At 42.6% G+C, this 21,787-nt stretch overlaps 1 protein-coding gene across 13 annotated transcripts in view; it reads left to right on the forward strand.

Moving 5' to 3' along the window:
- FOXP1 (forkhead box P1) overlaps positions 1-21,787 on the forward strand; it is a 375,324-nt gene that overhangs the window by 329,379 nt on the left and 24,158 nt on the right. For all 13 annotated transcript variants that reach the window (XM_064593678.1, XM_064593689.1, XM_064593683.1 and 10 more), the window contains 2 exons: positions 582-669; positions 13,868-13,951. In XM_064593678.1, the coding sequence (XP_064449748.1) occupies positions 582-669; positions 13,868-13,951 (172 nt within the window). The remainder of the gene's footprint in view (positions 1-581; positions 670-13,867; positions 13,952-21,787) is intronic.

Raw genomic sequence — 21,787 nt, forward strand, 5'->3', positions numbered from 1 at the left:
CAGGCAGAGTTTTCCTTTTAAATAACTGTCTGTGTTTTATTCCCTCTCACTGGTATGTAATTTGCGTGTGTAGGTTCATGTTTGATTCCGTATGTGTCACGCTGGTCTTCCACCCTTTGCCGTTTCTGACGTTCATGTTACTGCATTTCAGTATAAGGGTGTGTCCTCCCGTTACATAAAATCAGTGTTCTTGTGAACCAACCCTCATATCCAGCCCCATCCAAATTAGGCTTCTGAACTAGCCGGCGGTCCCTCTCTTAGATATCTACCCATCGAGTGGGTCTTAAAAAGCCAGCTCGACTTAATTGCTTAAATTTTCTTTTACTTATGTGTAAATGGTTCTCTCTCGAGGCCCTGCAGAACTTCCTGGAAGACTTTGATTTTGGTGATAACCATGGACTAAATTACACGCAATGCCAGTATTCAGTGGTGGGGATGGAGAAGGGCAGGCCGTGCACAAGTCGACAACTGTCCGCTGTGAACTAGACCCACTGCCTAGTTGATGCTGAAACATCCTGGTAACTTATATTTTCCTGTTTGTTTCTCCATTTCACTTAATGATTTTCTATGTATTGTTGCAGACATCTCAACAGCGAGCATGCGCTGGACGATAGAAGTACAGCTCAATGTAGAGTACAAATGCAGGTTGTACAGCAGTTAGAGCTACAGGTAAAGCCACATTTATTTTTAATATTACCTCAGTATTCCTCGAACCCCACATTTCTGTAGTGTTCTGCAATGAGTTCCTGTGTACTCATTATTGAATGGAAGGTCCAAAACTGGTTGTTGTCCTTTTCTTCTCTCGTCTCTTTTCACTCTCCGGGAAAGTCCACCTTCAGCTCCTTCTTTGGAGCTGCTGCTGAGACGTTTCAAAGTTCTGTGCATCTCTGTGTCTGCCTCGAGCTCCCCGCCACCTCGTGAGCTTTCCATCTCCCCCCACCCCCGTCCTCGCTTCCCCCCTCCCCCGTGTCTTCTGCAAATGGAAAACGTTCTAAGTTAAAAACTTAATCTGTTGTTAATGTAAGGCCCCTGAGTTGCCGGTATCGCTAACCTGGAGTTAGGGAGCCGAGCCAGGGAGAGAGATTGAGAGCACGGATGGGGATAGAAAGCACATGTGAGTGTCAGCAGCAAGTACGCACGCGCGCACACACACACACACGCATACACATGCATACACACGTCCACACGCGCACACACGAGCATGCTGTCGGGAGTTAACATAGAAGCTGCGTGTGGATTTATTCCTCATGTTAACGTGTCCCCGTTTCTCTCCATCACTGAGAACACCCGAGAGTTCAGTGCACATGTTTTAAATATGCACACACACACACACACACACAAAAACATGTATTCAGATCTCTAATATATATAGTATGTACACATATATCTTATATACATATATATGTAGGTTTTTATATATGTATACATATAAAAATCTTGTGTTTGGCAATCCTTTGGGCCATGTTGAATGTGTTTCGTGACTATAGAAAATAAACTTGTGGATATTTTCCTGTGGATCACAGTTGTGAGGGATGGGGGGCATTTTTTAATGTGAGTTCCACTTCCTGATGTCACTTGTTGATGAACCACCATATTTTAACAATAATTCCATTCTTGGTATAATTAATAGAAAATGAGTTTCTAAAAGTAAAAATTGGGTCAGAAATGGAGATTATTAAAATGTACAATTGCAAAAGCCTGACCCTACAAACCCCATTTATGCAACCGAGTTCCAAAATGCTTTTGAGTGCTTGATGACTCAGAGTGGCTTCTTCCTCTGGCTGGTTTAGTGTAGGCAAGAGGTTAGCCGACTAGGGGAAATTAAAACAATGTTGTACATTATATTGTTACCAGCCATCGAAAAGCCTATTTTGTATGCAAGACAGCAATGCCGAGATATATGGAGAGCCCTAGGCTAAGTACAGAAGATAATTACATTTGGAATTTTACTGAGTTAAGTCATTTACAGCTTCAAATAGTTGCAGAGAAAAATCAGCCAAAACACACTTAAACTTTTTGTTGTGACTTTTCAGGATAGAAAGGATTTTTTTTAGTTATCATCTTATATGACAAATTACATTTTGTTTAGTAAGATTGTCTCAAAAGTTATTTTCTTTAGCTAGTTAATATTTTTCCATTCAGACTACAGAGATGAACTTATTAGAACAGTAAGATATTCATACAGGCAAAGGGCACATCATAAAATCCCCAAATTTTTACGTAAGTCTTTGGAAACACCTTTAAATTTAGCATGTTTCTTCAGAAGGAAAACAGTAGCTTTATTTATCTCCTCCCCCGCCCCGAAAGTTCACTTCTGATTGATGTGTAGTAAGCCCTTGAAAAATTGGTTTCAGAAGAACAAACTTTATGGCTCTTGCTACTGAAAATCTTTACGTATTGGTGGTTATAAAGTGATATAAGTCCCTGCATTTATTTAGTTGATAAACTTAAATTCTCAGCATTTAGTTAGAATAAAGTGTTTCGCAGAGTGTCATGGTTTGCCCAAGTAGGTGTCCCAGATTCCAGATTGGAGAGCGTGGGGCCATTGTTCATTACTGAGGAGCTGATTATCGACTTCATTCATTGCTCCTCACTCTCCCCAAGAGTTGGCAAGAGAAGGAAAGGAGTTAGACCATCAGTAAGTCAAGTCGTTCTCCCCTGGCAGCTTTGATGTTGTTTTTTGGTGGGTGTGGCCTGGGAGCTTTGCAGACCATTAGAAGGATTCTTTGATTTTTCATGGATTTTATTTATTCATAGATCCCCTTCATCCTTCAGCCCTAAATCAAACTGAAGGCAGGGTTTTCAACTTGTGATAGGACTCAAAGAAGATCATCTGGCCAGAAGTTACTATGGGGTAGTTGCCTGTGGTATTCCTTGTGATATTTTTGCTTGAGAGTTTGCTTTAACGAAAGAAGGGGCAGACTCATTCTGAAGGTTTTGGTTTCTTCAAAGGCTGAGGGAATTGTTAAAGTGATGGCGTAATGCTTGTCAAAAGCAGGAGTTGCCACACTGCAGATCAGGAGCCCAATCCCAAGAGCTAAGAAAGGTTTTTATGTTTTGAACAGTGTGGGGGAGGGGGAGGGATCAAAGGAAGAATAGAGCATGTGAAATTCAGATTCCAGTGTCCATATATAAGGTTGTATTGGAACATGGCCACGCCCATTCATTGATGTGTCATCTCTGGCCATAGTTGCTTGGCATTACAGTAGAAAAGTTCAAGTAGTTGCACCAGAGTCCCTTATGGCCTGCCAAGCTGAAAATATTTACTATCGGGCTGGCTCCTACAGAAGTTTGCCAAACAACCCCTGCTCCAGAGGATTCAAAAAAACCCATTTGCATCACATTATATAATTCCCCTTAGGCTCCTGGCTACCTAAAGGTCTGCGAACCCCTTCTTCCCTCTTCCTTCCTCGCCTTGGTGTATAAAACCATTCTAGTCACCACATTGGTCGGGTTTCCCCCACAGCGGCTTCACCTAACAAGTACTTGTCCATCACGGGGATCATGGAAAGCGGGCTGATGGATATTCATTCATTCATCCGTTTATCTTACCAGTTCATTTAGCACACATCACCCAGAGCCTGTATAACATAGCAGGAACCTTGCTGAAACCAGTAAAGGGTTTCAAGAGTGAGCAAAATGGTTAAGGTTGCCTTCCTGGTTCTTATGTGTTAAAGGGAAAACAGACTATAGATAAGTAATTTTCCAGTGGCACTGTCCCCTCCTTGGGTAGTGCTGGCTGATACTGACGGGTTCTTGAAAACACTAGAAACATGCTCAAAAGAGTTTCAGTACTAGAGAGGGGCCAGACCCAATTTTATCCATTAGTTATTATTCAGGCAGATGAAATATACCAGAAAATGTTAACAATGTTTAGTTGTTGAAGAACCCTCACCCTGAGCCAGAGCTGAGGGGTCAGGATTAGACGGAGATTCTTTGGGTTGCAGATCTGGCACGTTGTGGGGCAGTCTAGGACAAGGTACACTTAGACCCACCAGCTGTCCTCACTGCGGGCTTCCTCTTCCTCTCGGGTCAACATTTTCATGTTTGTGCTGTCACATTTGCCATGTCTTTTACCCATGTCTAGAAATGTACTTTTTAATTGACTTAACGAACAGTCGCTGTGCCCATAGGACCTGAGGTGTTGGGGGAACCAGGTCCCTGCAGCAGCCAAGAATACTTTGAAGAGGTGTTCTTATGCTTGAACAGCCTCTCTCTTATTTCCCCTTGGCATCATCCCCCCATTCCCTCCACAGCACACTGACAAATCACCTCCTCCATTGGGGACGCCCTGGGCATGACCAGCCCCACAGCTACTTCTCTTTGCCTTCAAGAAGGCATTTCCCCAGACCAGGAAGTACCTCTACCTCCAAGTATATTACAGAATTCCTATTCATTAACTTGAATTTGAAAAACATTTGCACAAGTTAGCACTACAGAAAAGAGCCGTCAAAGTTGGAACGATTCCCCAAGGCTGATCCCTGTATTGTTGGAGGATCAGTCTCCCCCTACCACCCGGATTTGCCAGGCCTTTCTCTGCACAGCAGGACTTAGACCTCTGGTGTTTACATCTGGGAGCAAAGGCACATGTGTGCCCCCATTAGAAAACTAACCCCAATAAGCTTAAATCTGTGTCATAGATCAATGGAGGTTCATTATGTCTGCCCTAGAGCATCATCGCGAAATGTTCCACAGGAGAGTTCTGCAGGGCATTGTCAGCCAGCGCCAGGCATGACCATCATGAATGGAAGCCACTTGAGTGCTGCCCATTTCTAGCCCCCCAGATCTATACCGCAGAACCCTTCCCTCTGATCCAAACATAAGGCTCTTGTGTTTCTTACCTCTAATGAACCCCTCCTGAAGATTAGGGGGAAAAAAATTTAATAACCATTGTTAGCCTCGGGGGATCCTGGCTAGAGATGTTTCCTTTCTTGGTGCTGCCTGTGCAATGCTGTACTTGAATCACGTGAAAAGCCTTCACGATTCCAGTGTTGAGAGGTAAGGCAACCAGGCAGAAATCAAGATCATGGGCTACAGTCTGACTTAGGCCTGTCCCGTCAGCATTGTGGGAGAGATGCATTTGTATTGTTGTTCTTTTTGTGGGAAGTTATCACAATATATAATGCATGTTTTCCTAGCAGTGAACTCGTTATGTGGAGCTTGTGAACAGAGTGGTTAATTCAGTTCTCATGTTGCTCCCTGTTACTGGTCTCAGAGGGAAGAGGGGTCAAGAAGACATCTTAGTGGGCATTCTGAGCCTTTCGCAATATTTCCAGCCACATTGCACTATTACAAAGACAGTTGCAATTTTTTGACATTTTAGCAGTGGACTCGGTGGTGATTAACCCCATCTGTTACCCGGGAGCCCAGCATTGTAGAGAATTTGTGTGAGCTGCTTGTGCTGTACGTATATGCACCTAACATCAAGATAGATGGACACCATGGTAATCATTTGGGTGAAGGGCATGGCTTTTTGAGGTGAGGGAATGTAATTTAAGATTGTATCTGTTAGATGCTTGCTTTCGACAGATTCTTCTGGATGCTATGCAGACAAGAGGCTAGGTCAGAACTGGAGGGGAATGATGTTCCCACAATCAAAATGCACGGTCTTACTGTACAGGTCATGAAGTATGCACACGCGCACGCACACACGCACACACACACACACACAAGAGCCGCAGACACAGGATGCAGAAATAGGTTGACATTAAGAATGGCCCACCCGTATGCCATGGGCAGGATTGTAAGGAAGCACCTGATGCTCAAAGCATTTAAATTCATATGAATCTACTTGCCTGGGTTCACTTAGGTGGGACATGCTTATGAACTGTCTCAACCAGTAAGCCATGAATGAGATGGCACACAATGTATCATAGTGGCTAGATCGGGATTCCATCTTGGGAGAAGGGAAAAGCATCCGATTTAACAGACAAGAAAGTCTTCAGACAGATTTCCCTGTCTCAGAAAGCTGAGACATTCGTGGCATAGATAAATTTTTCTGGCCACGTATGTTGGTTTTAATGATCATGTGACCTTGCTCAGTTGTCAGCGCATATGTACGGCCCCCTGGCATGTAAAGATGGGTTTTGAATGGAAGAAAGAAGCAGCCTTGGAGATCCGGTGTTTCCTCATGTCCACAACCCAGCATGTGGCAGGGGCCCGGGCTCAGGGCAGGATTCCTGCAATCCCTGAGCCTCTAGACCCTTTAAAGTGAATACTGGAAACAGCCAAGGGGAAAAAGAGCTGACCCAACCAATGGGGATGCTCTGCCTGACCCAGGCAGGAGGGTGGGAGTGGAGGGGGGGACCTTTTGTCTTTAATAATTTGATTCCATTCGGTCACCATTTATCAAGCACCTACTGTGTGCTGAGCACTGGATGCAGATAAGCAAGACAGCGTCTTCCTTCCTATATGTGCAGCCTAGCAGAGAGAGAAGACTAGCCTGTCTTTCACCCCACACCAGGCAGAATTTATAAGAGGAAGCACAGGAGGCATGGCGGGGCGGACACGGGAGGGGGCAGGGGGCAAGTACAGTCCAGGCCAAGAGAGCCGTGTAAGGATTTGCTTTGATCATAGTGTGAGGGAGACAGTGGAAGAATATGTGTTCTTTCTCCAGTTCATCTCTCTGTTCCTCAAGAAGTAGGATGACCAACCTTCACAGTTGGCTTTCCTGGGACTTGGGATTTCCAGTTTCAAAACTGGGAAAGTACCTGGCAAAATGGAATGAGTTGTTCACCCAGATGATCACTTTGAATCCAGTGGCTTTGGAAGAGAGCTGTTTAATGCCTCCTGTTCTGCTTGTAATTTATAAAGGACCTGGGGAACCATTTGGAAGGGTATTTACTGAGTTCCTACTATATGCCAAGGCGGTGTGCAAGATGCTTCCTACCCCTAATTTCATTGAATCCTCACAACCCGCCTGTGAGCAGATACTTCCTGAATTCCTCAATCCTGTCATTTTTTTTAGTGGAAAAATAGAACATTTGAAAATCAGTATACATCAAACATCTAATGAGCCTGGGCCTTTCTTCCCCTTTGAAAAGGTGTTCCTAAGTTACTGATGACCAGTTCTTGGCTGTTAGAGTGAAAGAAATAATTCTCTGTGCCTCTCCTCTTCCAGATGAGGAAACTGAAGTTGAGAAGGTCTCATTCACTTGTTCAAAGCGATGGCAGATAGTGGGCAATGCCCAAGATTCTAGCCTAGCCTGTGTTCGTGTTCCTCCTTTCGTGGCACTGCCACCTAACGCTTTCCACTCAGGGTCGTCCTGGTTCACCGAGGTTCTGTGTATGACATGCAGGCTTTGCGGATCACTGGTTGTAAAAGCTGGCTTGGGAGGCCGTGCCTTTCTCTGCCGCTTGGAGCTCCCTCCTCAGCAATCCATGGCAGCCGGGCAAGGCTAGAACTCGGTGACACGGGAATCCCTTGGAAATTTTCTAAATCACGTACAGCAGGAACCATAAGCTCCAAGGAAACGTCAGCAGGGAGAAGAGTGTGCAAGCTTCAGTAGCAGAGGGAGACATTAAGCCTAACACAGGTCAGTTACTGCGGGGACTTCACGAGTGATTACTTACCATTAGCGGTGCTGTTTGTAATCACACCAGCTTCCTGGACTTCTGCAGATATATTATCTGTAATGTGTCCCCACTTCAGGCCTCTCCAACGCCAGGGAAGGCAACACTCAGGACAGTTCTTGGCAGCAGTGGCCTCACGGAGCCCGCTGACTCTCCCTGAGTAAGCGCAGAGCATGCGGGGAAGACGTCCTAATGGCACCACTGCTTTGTGACTGGAGCCAAGGAAAAGAAGAGAGGGTCTCTGGGTTTCTCACTTCCACGTCCCTCTTTGAAAACCACGACACTCATTTTTCATAATTTAAAATCCTGCTTAGCTCCGGGAGCATTAGAATTCCTAGACTATGACTGAGTATTAGTGTGCCGTCTGCTTTAAATGTCAAGAGAGTCTTTAATAATAACACGTAAGGAATGTTAAGATGGTGACAGAATACAATAAAAGTAGGGAAATTCTTCCATTGGGATGGAGTGAGCCATAGGTTGCCTACCACCTGAGAACTGCAGTTGTGTTAAAGAAATCATTTAGAAGTTTTCAATGGCGCTGAGCTTTGAAGGCATGTGAATGACCGGAGTTTGATAAAGTGGGTCAAAAAGAACTCTTTGGTAAATACTCAGGTAGAAGAATTTCATTTCCCCTCCTTCCAAATTGTTGTTTGGTTTGGTTTGGTTTGGTTTTTTCTTGTTTTTCTTCTTTTGATCATACGTACTTAAGAGACCCATGAAATGGGATGCACTCTGCCTCAATCATCATCGTATATAAAACCAAACAGCCACTGTTGGGACTTACTCAGTCCATGGAAGAGAGTCCTGTCTCCCAAAACGAGTGCATTAAACCCAGACACATGGGGTCCTTATTAAAACGTTTACGCCCACATCCCCTCGCTTGGCATGTTGGGTTTAGCAAGTTTAAGTGAGACCCCAATCAATTAAATTGGGGATCATCATTGTCTGGGAATGATCCCGGCTTGCCTGGTCCTCTGTGGAGTACCTGCTGACACTCTGTATCTCACCCTGCCTTGGAGTTTCTGCAAGTCCTGTCTTCAGCATAGGAGTGGGAAGAGTGGCAAACCATCTGTGTTTTCAGTTAGCATCCCAGGTGCCTCTTATAGTCACACCAGAGTGGGAAAGTCTGACCAGGCGTCCCGCAACTGGAATTCTAGTCTTACTTCTGCCCCTTCCCAGCTCCGTGTTCTTGGGTGCATTCACCCTTGGGGCCTCAGTTTCCCCAACTATAAAATACAAGAGTAGGACGAGAGGATTTGAGGTAGCCACAACAGTCCTTGCCTCTGTGAAATCACATGAGTCACTTGGTCCTTTCTTCTCATCCGTCCTCGGTAATTCAAACGTTTTTACACATCCGGGATCCTTCATTTATTTCAGATTCTGTTTCTCACAAGTGAGAACCGCCAAATTGGGCTTAAAATGATTAGTCCTCCAGACAACATATAAAGTGATTATGTTAAATGAACCTAAAACCGTGTTCCCTTTTCTCTGCTAAAAGAATGAGTTTAATCTCCTCAGTTTTTATCTTTGAAGATGTTGAATGGAGCTCCTTGCCTTCGGCAGTTATCAGTGTGTCCAGAGCGATACAAGCGTTCCAGCCTTTCACAGCCCGGACAGGCTAAAACCTAATTTGAGGCCATGGCTAATAGAAGAGGGGATGACCTGTATCAGCCAAGGGGAGAAAAAGCATTTGCCTAGGATGAGGGCAAGAGACGGCGAGAACCAAGGAAATCAATCCATAAGCAGTGGGCTTCATCTCTCCTACGATTTCTGTTCCATTCTTCAAGACATCAAAATCCTCTCCCCAGCCAGGCCCACTGCAAACTGCACAGAACTCTTGTCACATGGACCGGGGTTCCAAGCATATACTCAACCACTTGAGGTCTAAATAGACCAGACGGTGTAACTTTCCTTTAGAGAAAGTTAGATATTTTTGAGCATCCGTGAAGCACTAGGCTCTGTGCTAAGCTTGTTATGTGCAAGAACTTATCTAATCCTCAAAACAACTCTTCAGAGTTCAGAGATTATTATTCCATATTTAGAAGAAGAAACTAAATACTTAAAAAGGTTACATAATGTGCTCAGAGTCGCAGAGCCAGAATCTGAATCCAGCATAGTGTGATTGCAGTGCCCACGACCTTCATCCGTTTTCACTCTGCTGTCTCTCTCCAAAATTGGGGAACCTGCTAATAACCAAACATTGTACGAGCATGTCCCCTCAATGTGGGGCCTGTTGGCATTCCTTTTTACACCAGAAACCCCTCCCGTACCCACCAGGAAAGTTTTTAGAGAGTAATTTCTGCTAGCACAACATAAAAAATTGTTTTCATTTGCCAACCAAATTTTTAGTTGACCTTTGGAGTACATGTCTCATCCTCCATTGCTTTGCTTTGCATGGGATTCAGTTTATGAGGGAATGCTGGAATATACATTTGCTAATATTAAATGTTTGTATTGTCATATTATAATAATGAAAGGATGCCGTGAAAATGGATAGGGATGCTGAGCTCATGGAATAACGGCATAAAAAGTAATAAAGAATCTGAAAGCTTTTTAAAGGGCCAGTGAGTATTAAAAATGCACGACAGCCCCAGTAGAGAGAGGATGTGGTTTCAGTAGGTGTGAATAATATTAGCCTTTTTGCCTAAAACAACAAAAAGTGAATTTGGCAGGTGATTTTTTTCTTTAATTGTTAAAAGGGTTTGTATTAGAGTTAGAGCTGTAACTGATGGTAAAAATCCAGAACCCATCCAAGAATATATTACATGCTAGTTAGCACTGATCAAACAAAAACAGAAACTTGGACTTTTGCCTTTTTTCTGTAACCTTGCTGATCTTTTATAATAAAGCAGAGCTAGGATGGTAGAATTGAGTATGAGGCGAAATAAGGAACCTGGGTAATTCTCAAAATGGACAGTGAATTCTACGCTAATATTCTCACAGAGAAGTGAGAAATTGTCTCCCATGGCAGTAACCTCCAGGGTTTATGGATGTGGCCGTGTGTACAAACTCTAGGTATGTGTTTGCGACATAGTGTTATTACCTCTGACCAGTAAAATGTCAGCATGGTAGACATCTGGATAGAACATAGAGGTGATGATTCCTTTTGATGCTGGGAATTTGGATTTCCTTCTCCTTGGTCTTGGTTAATTGCTCCGTCAACAATGTTTACCCCCAAATTAAGTCACAGTTAATATTCATCAGACTCTTAAGTAACTATCACCTCTCACCCTTTAATTTGTAACATTCAGTATGGCAGACTACTTGTTTTTTAAAAAGAATAATAGATATGCCTTCATTCCTTCTGCCCCATGATAACTTTTAAGACACAATATTTTTTAGAATTCTATGAATATTTTGGTTCTAACACCTAAAAACTTAAAACACGGTAAAAAAAAAAAAAAAACAAATAACTACAGAAATACGAATAACTGTAGAAGAATGCCATTGCAAACATTTTAATTGTTCTAACTGAGCCACTTTGGAAAACTAAATTCCTTTGGCATTATGTGTTCAGAGCATCTTTTAGTTTGGCCAGTCAATAACTTACTAAGGCTCAGAAGATGAATAACGTAAAGTGGCTCCTAATATGGTATCATTTTCATTTCCTGTTTGTTGAAAGATAAATGCTAACACTATAAGGCTTTTTTTTCTTCTTAATTTATTCCTCCCTGCACCACAAGGGAATAAAAAGGAAAAAAATCAAATGCGATATGGCTTGAGACTGAGTCATCCAGCCAGCATAAGCCGAAAGCTTTTTCTCTCTTGCTTTTGTACCTTTTCCCTTTCCTCTGCCTTTTCCCCAAAATGCTGAAACACCCCCTTTTCCCTTAGAAAACACCTTTTAAAATGTCTTGTTTGACTTTTATTTTGAAATAATTCAGCTTATGAAAAATGGGTATTTCTTTTAAGATTTTATTTTTGGGCCACCTGGCTGGCTCAGTCAGTTGAGCCTCTGACTCCTGGTTTCGGCTCAGGTCATGATCTCAGGGTTGTGAGATTGAGCCCTGCATCAGGCTCCATGCTGGAGGCTGCTTGAGATTCTCTCGGTCTCCCTCGCCCTCTTGCCCCCCACCCCGCTCGCTCTCTCTCCCTTTCTCTCTCTCAAATAAATAAATAAATAAAACCCTTTTTAAAAATTTTGTTTTTAAGCAATCTCTACACCCAACATGGAGCTCAAACTCACAACCCTGAGATCAAGAGTCACACGCTTTACCAACTGAGCCAGCCAAGTGCCCCCAAAACTTGATATTTCAAAGATTTAAGGTTAATTATGTGACATAGAATAAATGAGTCCCTCCCCAGTTCAAAGGCATTATTTTGGACCAATGATCTATAAAAGTGCTGATCTAAGACTCTCCCCACCACCCCCACCCCTTTCTCTTTCTTTCTCTCTCCCTCTCTATTCACTCATTCATTAGTCTCTTCTACATTTCCCCCAAATTCCACGGTTCTTCTCTTAACTATGCCTTTATCTTTTAGAGATACACTTCCCACTTACCTTACAAAGGTAATTATTATCATGTCTGGTATTTTCGCCGTAAGCATCTTTGCTATAGACCTCTCTGCTGCAGTCAATTGCACCACAGAAGTAATTATCCTAAGGCAGTTTTGCCCTAAGAGATTTTAAAAATAAATAAATAAATAACTGGTTTTGACAAGTTGGTTTGACAGTTTGGTTTCATTTCTCCGTTTACAAAGTACTTCCATTTTTATATTCTAAAAATCTTAGCCCTCATAAAGGCGTATACGGTGACCCAGAGTTTCCAATCCACGTGTCCCATAGAACTTTGGAACAGAGGTCTCTCAGCAGACGTGAGACTGTATGCCAAGAACAAGCGACCGTGCAGAAGGCTTTTACAGCGCCATACAGAGCTCAGTTAGAAACACGTATTCTAGAATTTGGAAACGGATACCTCTCCTCATGAAGGAAGGAATTGTATCGATAAAAGAAAAAGTGCAATGCTGAATGGGGATTAACGAAAGCAACCAGGAAACGTATGATACTATGAATAATTCGGAGATGAGTGAAGTGCTTCGGAACAGTCCACAAAATGAAACCCGTTACTTATGCTGTCTCTCCCCCAGTCTGCACTGTACACTGTGAATGTATTCAAATGTTTTTTTTCTGGAGAAGCCGTTTCATTTTGATATTGATTTTTTATGTTTCATTTGGTCCTTTTTCGGGAACACCCCCCTTCCATTTGTCATGATCCTGTCTTTTATGGTAAGATTGTCTTACGGCCGATTAGTTATGTGGCAAAGATGCTTATGGCAAAACTACCTAGAATCAATTATTTTGTATCCTCTGTGCCCAGCTGCCTTGAATTACCAAAAATATCATGTTTAAACAGTTCAAGGCAAGCACAAAGAAAGGAGCATCTAGTAGTATTTTGAGTGCAGTGATGTACATAAGATTAGAAGCTTGTGTTTCTTCAAAAGATAATTTTTTGTACGATGAGAAGACTTAAATTTTTGTTAAGATGAAACTAACACATAGTAGGTACTCACCTACTGAATAAATGAAAGATCAGGCTTATTCTGCATTCCTTTGGAGATGAGAACGTGTCATCCCTTGTCCCCGTGCCCGCCCTGCCAGTGTTGCTCAGTGGCACTGCTAATCTGTGCCTACCTGTTAAGAAAGATGAAGTTCGGGCGCCTGGGTGGCTCAGTTGGTTAAGCGACTGCCTTCGGCTCAGGTCATGATCCTGGAGTTCCGGGATCGAGTCCCGCATCGGGCTCCCTGCTCGGCAGGGAGTCTGCTTCTCCCTCTGACCTTCTCCCCTCTCATGTGCTCTCTCTCTCTCATTCTCTCTGTCTCAAATAAATAAATAAAATCTTTTAAAAAAAAAAAAAAAGAAAGATGAAGTTAATTCTGCATAAATGTGTCCGTGTGTCTAAGAGCTCTTCCACAGCCACAAAAGATGAATTTTAATGAGTTTTAGCCACCTCACTCATTTCCCTTTGGCTTGCTCGTGAATAAGACTGGTTAATAGGTGTGATTCACGTTTTTGTCTTTTAGCTGTCTGTGTTCTATGGGACTCCTTGGTGCCAGCAGGTCTAGAACTTCCCAGTTAAAAGCTAATGCATCTCATGTTGAGAAATCTCACACTGACACCTCCAGTTACTTCGAGTTTGGCAATGGTTGTGTAGATTTCAAAACGATTAAGCAATGAGAAAGATTTTGTCATGTGCAATGGTGCTATAGTTTAATTTGGAATATGTATCATTTTAGATGTTAAAATAGTAATGCATCTGTATTCAAAGAAATAACAGAGCATTTCCTTCCCACTAGCTTGCAAAAGACAAAGAGCGCCTGCAAGCCATGATGACCCATCTGCACGTGAAGTCTACGGAACCCAAAGCCGCCCCTCAGCCCGTAAGTACCGAGCTCTACACCCCCTTTTCCCTTAGAAAACACCTTTTAAAATGTCTTGTTTGACTTTTATTTTGAAATAATTCAGCTTATGAAAAATGGGTATTTCTTTTAAGATTTTATTTTTGGGCCACCTGGCTGGCTCAGTCAGTTGAGCCTCTGACTCCTGGTTTCGGCTCAGGTCATGATCTCAGGGTTGTGAGATTGAGCCCTGCATCAGGCTCCATGCTGGAGGCTGCTTGAGATTCTCTCGGTCTCCCTTGCCCTCTTGCCCCCCCCCCCCCCCGCTCGCTCTCTCTCCCTTTCTCTCTCTCAAATAAATAAATTAAATAAATAGAACCCTTTTTAAAAATTTTGTTTTTAAGCAATCTCTACACCCAAACATGGAGCTCAAACTCACAACCCTGAGATCAAGAGTCACACGCTTTACCAACTGAGCCAGCCAAGTGCCCCCAAAACTTGATATTTCAAAGATTTAAGGTTAATTATGTGACATAGAAGAAATTAGTCCCTCCCCAGTTCGGGTGGGGGACTCACCCCAAGCATAGGAGGCAGGACAGCCTACCTTGGCAGCTTGTTAGTACTGAAGGACTTACGTTCAGTTGACTCTTTCTGGGTACCTTTTAGGAAGAGGGCAGTGTGCAAGGCATTTAAGAAGATAGAGGATGATTCAGATCCTTGGCCATGGGACCTTACAACTAGCTCTTCAGGACAGATGATTGGTGCTATAGCAGTGTATGAAAATATATTATGATTGGTCATGGGGTGGGGTGGGGAATCTTTCTAAATGGTGTGAACACAGAAAGAAGACAGCCAGACCATGGAGTCAAAAGGAAAAGGCATTTCAGGGGTTAGCCGAGAGACAGCGAGCAGGTATGCAGAAGGGAGTGAGGGCTAGTCCAGCGTAACTGTAACAGAGGAAAGAAACAGAAAACACACTCTTGGAATAACTGGAGGCTAAAATTATGGAGGGTGCCCAATGGTTATTAGAGAGTTAAAAGTGAATATTACTCTTTTGCAGTTAGGAGATCAAACACGGTAAGCTGAAATTACATTTAACTTTTAGGAATCTCCTACTGCTTGCCTTGTTCCCTTTTCCGTAACCTTGAAGAGTGCCATCCAAGCACAGACAGTTAATATCGAAGCAGAAGGATGGTTTCTAAACCCCAAATCCTGTCTTGGGCCTCATTCCTTGCTATAAATTGATCGCTTTAACAGTTGTATTTCTCATATACTTACATTTCTAAAAATCTCTTAGTAGCTTCCACTGATTATTCAAAATGGAGAGAGTGCTGTGCTTCTTGATTTTTAAGATTTGTAAAATTTAAAGGTACACTGCCATTATTTGATTTTGCTTGGAGTCACTGTGTGAAAATTAATTGAGCGTTGACAATCTATAGTTAGTACCAGCAATTTTAATCAATATGCAATGATGCAGCGTAATGGCAAAGTATTGGTTTATCTGTTTTGACTGATTTTTTTCTATAAATAAAGCAAACATACACCCATATATGTATGATTTATGGTGATAGAAATAAAACGGAGTCAGACTATTAACCCAGCAAATATGGTAGCCTGCCAAGATGCAGTTGGCAGACAAAATTAATGTCTGAAACAGAACACATTACTGAGATATAGGACATAAAATCATTAAACACTTTGCACATCCATTTTTACTAGGAAAGAGCCCTTAGTTTCCATGTGTTTTGCAGTAAATGGCTATAGGACTGAATGTGTAGGCTACCAAAAGAAAGGGAAACCAAAACCCAGGCCGTTTGGTGTTGTGGATTCAGTAGTCAGCTGTGCTATTTGTGTTGCCTTCATCAGCCCCTCCTGTTAAGGAGGGTCCTTGGGAATAATAGGAACCCAGTTAAAGCAAGTTGGTAAGACCCGGAAATGACTTGATGGCCGTTCTCCAGTGAACACAGCCAACTGCTAGGGGAATCCATTGCCTTCTCACCTCTCTTCATGATTGTTTTTGTTGGAGATGGTTCCCCCCCGCCCCCACAGGATGCAGGGTTTGAGTCTTTAAACCTAGTAATAAGGGAGGGAATGAGATTATCTCCTCCTCCCTGCATGGATTAAAAGCAGTGATGTTATAATAATGTTTGGACTCTGGACTCTAGGATGCACTCATGTTGTATGATGGGGCTCCTTGGGAGGGGGAGGGATAAAAGTGGGGAAGAGGTTGTGAAACCCCGTGGGGCGCTCAGTGAGTGATGGGGCCAGGTGTTGGCAGGGAGCGCCATACACATAAGCACGCACTGGCCATGAAAGGACCATTTGGAATCTCCATGAGGACCAGTGTGAAGCAGCCAGTAAACAGGGAAAAGCATTCCTGGGGGACATGCACAGGGAAAGAAGGTTTGTCTTGATTAGTATTTAGAAAAAAAAAATGTTTTACATTCTAGGAAATTATAACTTTGAAGGGGACCTCCTACTAAATTTATTTTTAACTGTTCTATTGAAAATTCTCTACCACTAGTCAACATTATCTCTTAGTAGCTCAGCACAGTATTTCTTTATTAAAAGAAATAGGCACGAATATTTTTGACTGAAAAATTAATAGCTTTTGAATTCATACACAGCAGGTTTTCTTTTGCAAAGAAGTCCAATATCGCTGCATAGCACTTCTATAACCATTTATTTAGTGTCCAAGTCAAACCTTTGACAGCTAGAGCAGCGCTACAAGCCAATATAAAGAACTCCAAGATGTAAACCAACAATAGGCCATCTGTGTGAGGTTTGCCATTGTCAAATACATAGATTGTTTGGATTAGTTTATGTAAATGTACTGTTGTATTACCCTTTGAAAAAAAAAAAAAAGATCACATTTGTGTATGAAAAGTGGTTCCCTTCACAGGCAGCATTATAAATTCCTTATCCTTTAACTTACATGTAAGCAGTAAAAATTGGTGCCTGACAAGCAGATATTGTGTGACACTGTTGCCAGAGTGAACCTGCCTTCTTTTCATTTATTGGAAAATAGAAAATTTTATTATAGATACCATCTTATAAATCAGGAATTATTAAAATATGTATAGGTGAGGCATTGGGAAATTAATTATAAAAGGTAGAAGTGTGGTGTTTTGCATAAATTTTTACTCTCCTTGCCCCAAAAAGGGGAGGAAAAAAGGCATACGCATTGAGCAGACCCTTGATTCAACTTTCGGGATACCGAGCCATCTGATGTTCATTTCTAAGGTGCAAACGATTCCTGTTTTGCCTGTAATTAATTTATTCCATCATAAATAATAGAATGCCCAGTGTGTCCTTCTAGAATCGTTGATTTGAAATAAGCAGTCACCAGGATTCAAATCTAACCATAGATGGGGACTTTCATGTTACAGCCTTGCCAGTAAGTTGATGAAGTTTTTTTTCTTTTTTCCATTTCTGTTTAAAAGGAACTTTGTGTTTATTTTAAAATTCTTAGTCACTAAGTGATAGAATGCTTTGCTGTAAACGTTGCTTTTCACTAAATGCCATTTGGGTGGTAAGTGTCATTTGTTGTATCCAGTCATCCAACCAGTCCCTCTTTCTTTGCATCAGAAAAACTATCAAAACCTTCTTGGACTGTTCTTACATCAGCTCACAGACATACTCCCTGGGCCCCGTTGTGGAACTCGTCTTCCCAAGTGGGTCGTGGGAGGATATGCTCATCTCAGGACAGTCCTGAGTTTTTAGACGTAGCTGTCAGCTCATCCCACGCTGGGACGTACATAGGGAAGCCTTCCTATTCTTCGGACACCTCCAGCAGCACCTCTCCCTGCTTGCCATCAAAGTCTCCACACCGAAGAAAACCTTTCCTTTCGTAATTACACCCAGGACTCATGGGGCACGGTATTTTTGGACAGGGAATTCCTGCGTTTCGAGTCAAGGTATTTGGTCAGCAAGTTATTTATTAAGCATGCTACTAAAACCACGGAGCAGTAGAACAAGAGAGCCCCATCCCTGCCACTGAGGTGCCGGAGTCTCGAGGGACAGACACACAACTGCACACACTCACTGCATGAATCGTGCCGTGCCGTCGAGCAGCGCTCTGCAGCGGGCATTCCAGGCAACGTGGTGTGTGAGAGGAACAGGAAGAAATGGAAAGGAGTCAGATCTGTGATCTCTCCTTGGGTTCAGAGGAGGTGCTTGCGTCCGTGTGTCTCTGAGGAAGGCAATGGGGAGAGGACCAGTGTGGAGGAAGCAAAGGACCAGCCAGCATCAGATAAAATAGGCTTTCCGTTTCTGAATTTATTTGTAAGCTTTTAATTTTCTGAAGCCTGGGCCCTGCATGGAAAAGGATGTGTCAAAGTTTCCCGGAGTGACTATATATTCTAGCCCTTGGGTATGCACAGTGGGAAAAGCCTTTCCTGACATATGTTGAGAATGGCCAGATTTGCTCTATTTTGAGTTTTAAAAGATCCTTCTCTTTTCCATGGGAAGAGAAGCAAAAAAAAAAAAAAAAAAAAGTAAACTTTCCTAATGAGACTGATGGATAGTCTTTTGTTGCAAACTCGGTAACATTCTCAAAGTAAACAAAGTGTATTGCTTGGGGGTTCGTGTCTCCACACTCGCTCTGTGGAGAATTTGCCGAGCTGTCTCCTTGGAGGGAAGCGTAACTCGGAGGACAAAACAATAACAACAAAAAGAAGCATGTCTGTGTTATGACTCTATTAAGATGTTAAGGATTTTTTAAGAAGACTTCCCTATCATAATGTCAGGAAAATCCCGTAAATCTTATTTTATAAGCCCGGAGGACAGGAGAGGTACGCCTGGCTCCGGGGTATTCCTGCACACTAGAAACCTCTCCTGATCCTGGAAAAACCACATTCCTTCATATTTGCTGGGCACGTAATTATAGCGTAGGTAGTATATCCATCTTTATGAAAATGTTCTAAAACGCTTACAGGAACTTGGATATTTGAAGCAAAATGCAATATTACATTTTCCTTTTTACGCATTCTCTTTTCCTCCAACCATAGCAATTAGGACTGTTTTGAAATAGTTTTTAGCTGCTATAAAAACAAAGTATCCCCCCTCCGTAAAAGGTGTCTTTTAACTCTTAAAGCAATGGCTGATCCTTTGGGCTGCTTGCAGCCTTGCTTTAGGCCTAGAGAAACAGTATCAGGCAGTCATAAAAGATTCTCTAGCACAACACACACAAGCTGTTTTTCTGTACTGTTTCTCATGAGGCCCTACCCTCCCCTTCCCCCCCGCCCCCGCACACATACCCCCCTCCCCTGTACCACCACTTTCTCAGTCACTGCCCTATGCCAGCGCCTGGCCCAGTGCAGTCGCAAGGCCAGGCTCAAGGAGCACGGAACCAGAGCCTCCCCCTGCCCCAGCCCAGCCTCCCCACAGATGTCCCTCAGGCCTCAGAAAGGCTGGCCGTCTCTGAATGCCAGTGATTCGTGTCTAGAAGCGGTGTGCCGTTCAAGCAGGCCTGGAGCCCGCTCAGGGCAGTTACACCAAGAGCAGAAAAACGAGTTCTGTGAGCCTCAAAGTCCCTACTAAGCAGCTAGGTGCCCCTGTGTTTGGGTTTCAGGTTTGTCTTTTGTTCTCAGAATCTGTTTTCTTATGAGGCAAGAGCACAAACAAAAATAAAAATGAGTTCTTATGGGAATACTTACGACAAGTCTGTTTCTGTCCGGGGTTTACATCAGCGCTTTGTTTATTTTTTAAAAATGTGAGTGACTCATCATCTTTAAAAGAAGAGAGGAGGTTACTGTTTAAAAACTAGAGATTAATCTTTTAGAAAAGGGCTCAGCAGAAGATCAGGCAGCTGACAGAGTCCCAGTCATTGGGATGGGTACGATTCCCAGGACAGCCCTTCTGGAAGTGAGCTGGGGGAAAGACGGTAGTTAAGAGCACACGGAGATTTAAAAAAGAAAAAACCCTACAGCGGATCTTAAGTGACAGAAGAATTTAACTTCTAGCCAGACCCTCAAAGCGATTATCTTTGCTGAAATCATCACATGACGGAAACTTGCCATGTAGAAAATATCAGAGTTACTAACTTTTCCAAACATAGCAACTTCTTTTTAAATAGAAAATAGACACAATAAGAAAAATAGGAAAAGAAACCCTCCCAGTCCAATCCCTTCCTGCTCCATGCCCCGGGGGGAAAAAAAAATTATCTTTTAAAACCTTAACTATGATCAGAAACACGAAGCGCATATGCTTTCATTTCTAATTGATGATTATATTAAGATTTAATAGTTTACAATTAAGATGAATCTTTCAAGATTACAGCAAAACCCACACCAGTCCCGATTTGCTGTTCTAAGTCTGTAATTAAATTTTTTTCTTTCTCTTTTTTTTGGGGGGGGGGTGGGGGGAGTCCACTGTTTTCAGAGACCTTAATTAAAAGAGCAGGTTTGGTTTGAACACAGAGCCTGTTTTGAATCCTTCCCCATGCTCCATCTTATCTCTCCCTCGTGACCTTCCTCCCCGAAAATGGTTTCTCCTCAAGGCAAGCATGTGATCATCAAACAAAAGTTTGAAAGTTAACAAACTTCTATAGCAGTTGACAAGGTTGACATTTCATTAACTTGTTGGTTCAGTCTTCAAATGATTTTGCGAGGCGAAGCACCCTCTGTTTGGAGTTTACAGCTTTTTGTTCTCCCTTCCCTCACAGACTACAGTCATGTTTAATTTGGAATCTGGGCTCCTTTGGCAAATTAGCAATTAGAACAATTTTGTGGGAATATGTATATGTGTCATTAGTTTTCCTGCAAATTAATAGCAAGGGCAGAGGTCAGGCAGAAATTTTCCACTTGACTGCCGTTCCTCTATTGAGACTTGGCACTTGGTTGTGGAATGGCCACAGCTGCTCTCAGCCACCCTCTTCCTGTAGGAACTGTCTTTTAATTAGTTTACCTCACAGCCATCATTACAAATATTACTGCCTCCCCTCCTCGAAGTAAAATTACTGTTTCTACAAAATATTCCAGTGACATCTTGCACCACTGCACATTGATGGTGGGGTCACTCGAATGCAGCATTTAATCATTAGATCACCTCCATCCGCGTCTCCTAATTAGAACCCTTACAATACATTTTTATCTGGTAATTAGCTGAGATTGGCCGCTTCCTCTGTGGCTTATTAGAGACAGCCCAGCAGTGGGTGTGAATCACGGTGTCATTTGTGAAGCCTGGTAAGCCCCCTCTCTGCTCCCTTCTGGCTTTGTGTTTATTTCCATTTGCTACCTATGTTCAAAAGCCTCCAGAAAATTCTACCGTGTATTTCTTTGTGGGTTGTGCTAACCTGGAGGGATTTTATTTTTCACTGTTGCTTTTTCGGTACAGACAGTCCAGGTGTTAAGACCTTGGGTAAAAGCTACAGATGTCCCATTCTTTTCACATTTTATGACCCAGTACCACGTGACGTGTCTGTTCTCCTATGTGAGCACCGCAAGATGGATTTGTACTTGCTGAATGTTTACATGAGTTTTGATTTTTTAGAGTCCCGTACACTTGGTGCCCTTCCTCACAAAATGAGCAGCTGGCATATTCTTTGAGGCCGTTCTATTTATAATTCTCGTTAAGTGTTTAAGAAAGTTATGGTGTTTAGGGTACTCTCCTTAAGTGGAAAAGAAAAGCCAAAAAGTAGAGTTAGTCCTCAGAATTGCTTAGTGGTGGTTAACGCACGCTGTCCTTGGACCGGTGTCTGTTTTTGATGGTAAGCTCTTCAGGGGCAGCGAATGAATGTTCTGTCCCTGTTTTTGTCATTTCAGTTTCAAATGCCTTATATTTGTTCAGTAATATTTATTGAATGTCATTTATAAGCAGGGACTAAAGCTATTCATTGAATCCTTTCCAAAAATGAGCATACAGAAAAATGAAACTGTC

The sequence above is a fragment of the Mirounga angustirostris genome, unplaced genomic scaffold (genome assembly GCF_029215605.1).
Source record: "Mirounga angustirostris isolate CCGP_5_RB_7025 unplaced genomic scaffold, mMirAng1.0.hap1 SCAF_1, whole genome shotgun sequence".
NCBI classification, from domain to species: domain Eukaryota; kingdom Metazoa; phylum Chordata; class Mammalia; order Carnivora; family Phocidae; genus Mirounga; species Mirounga angustirostris.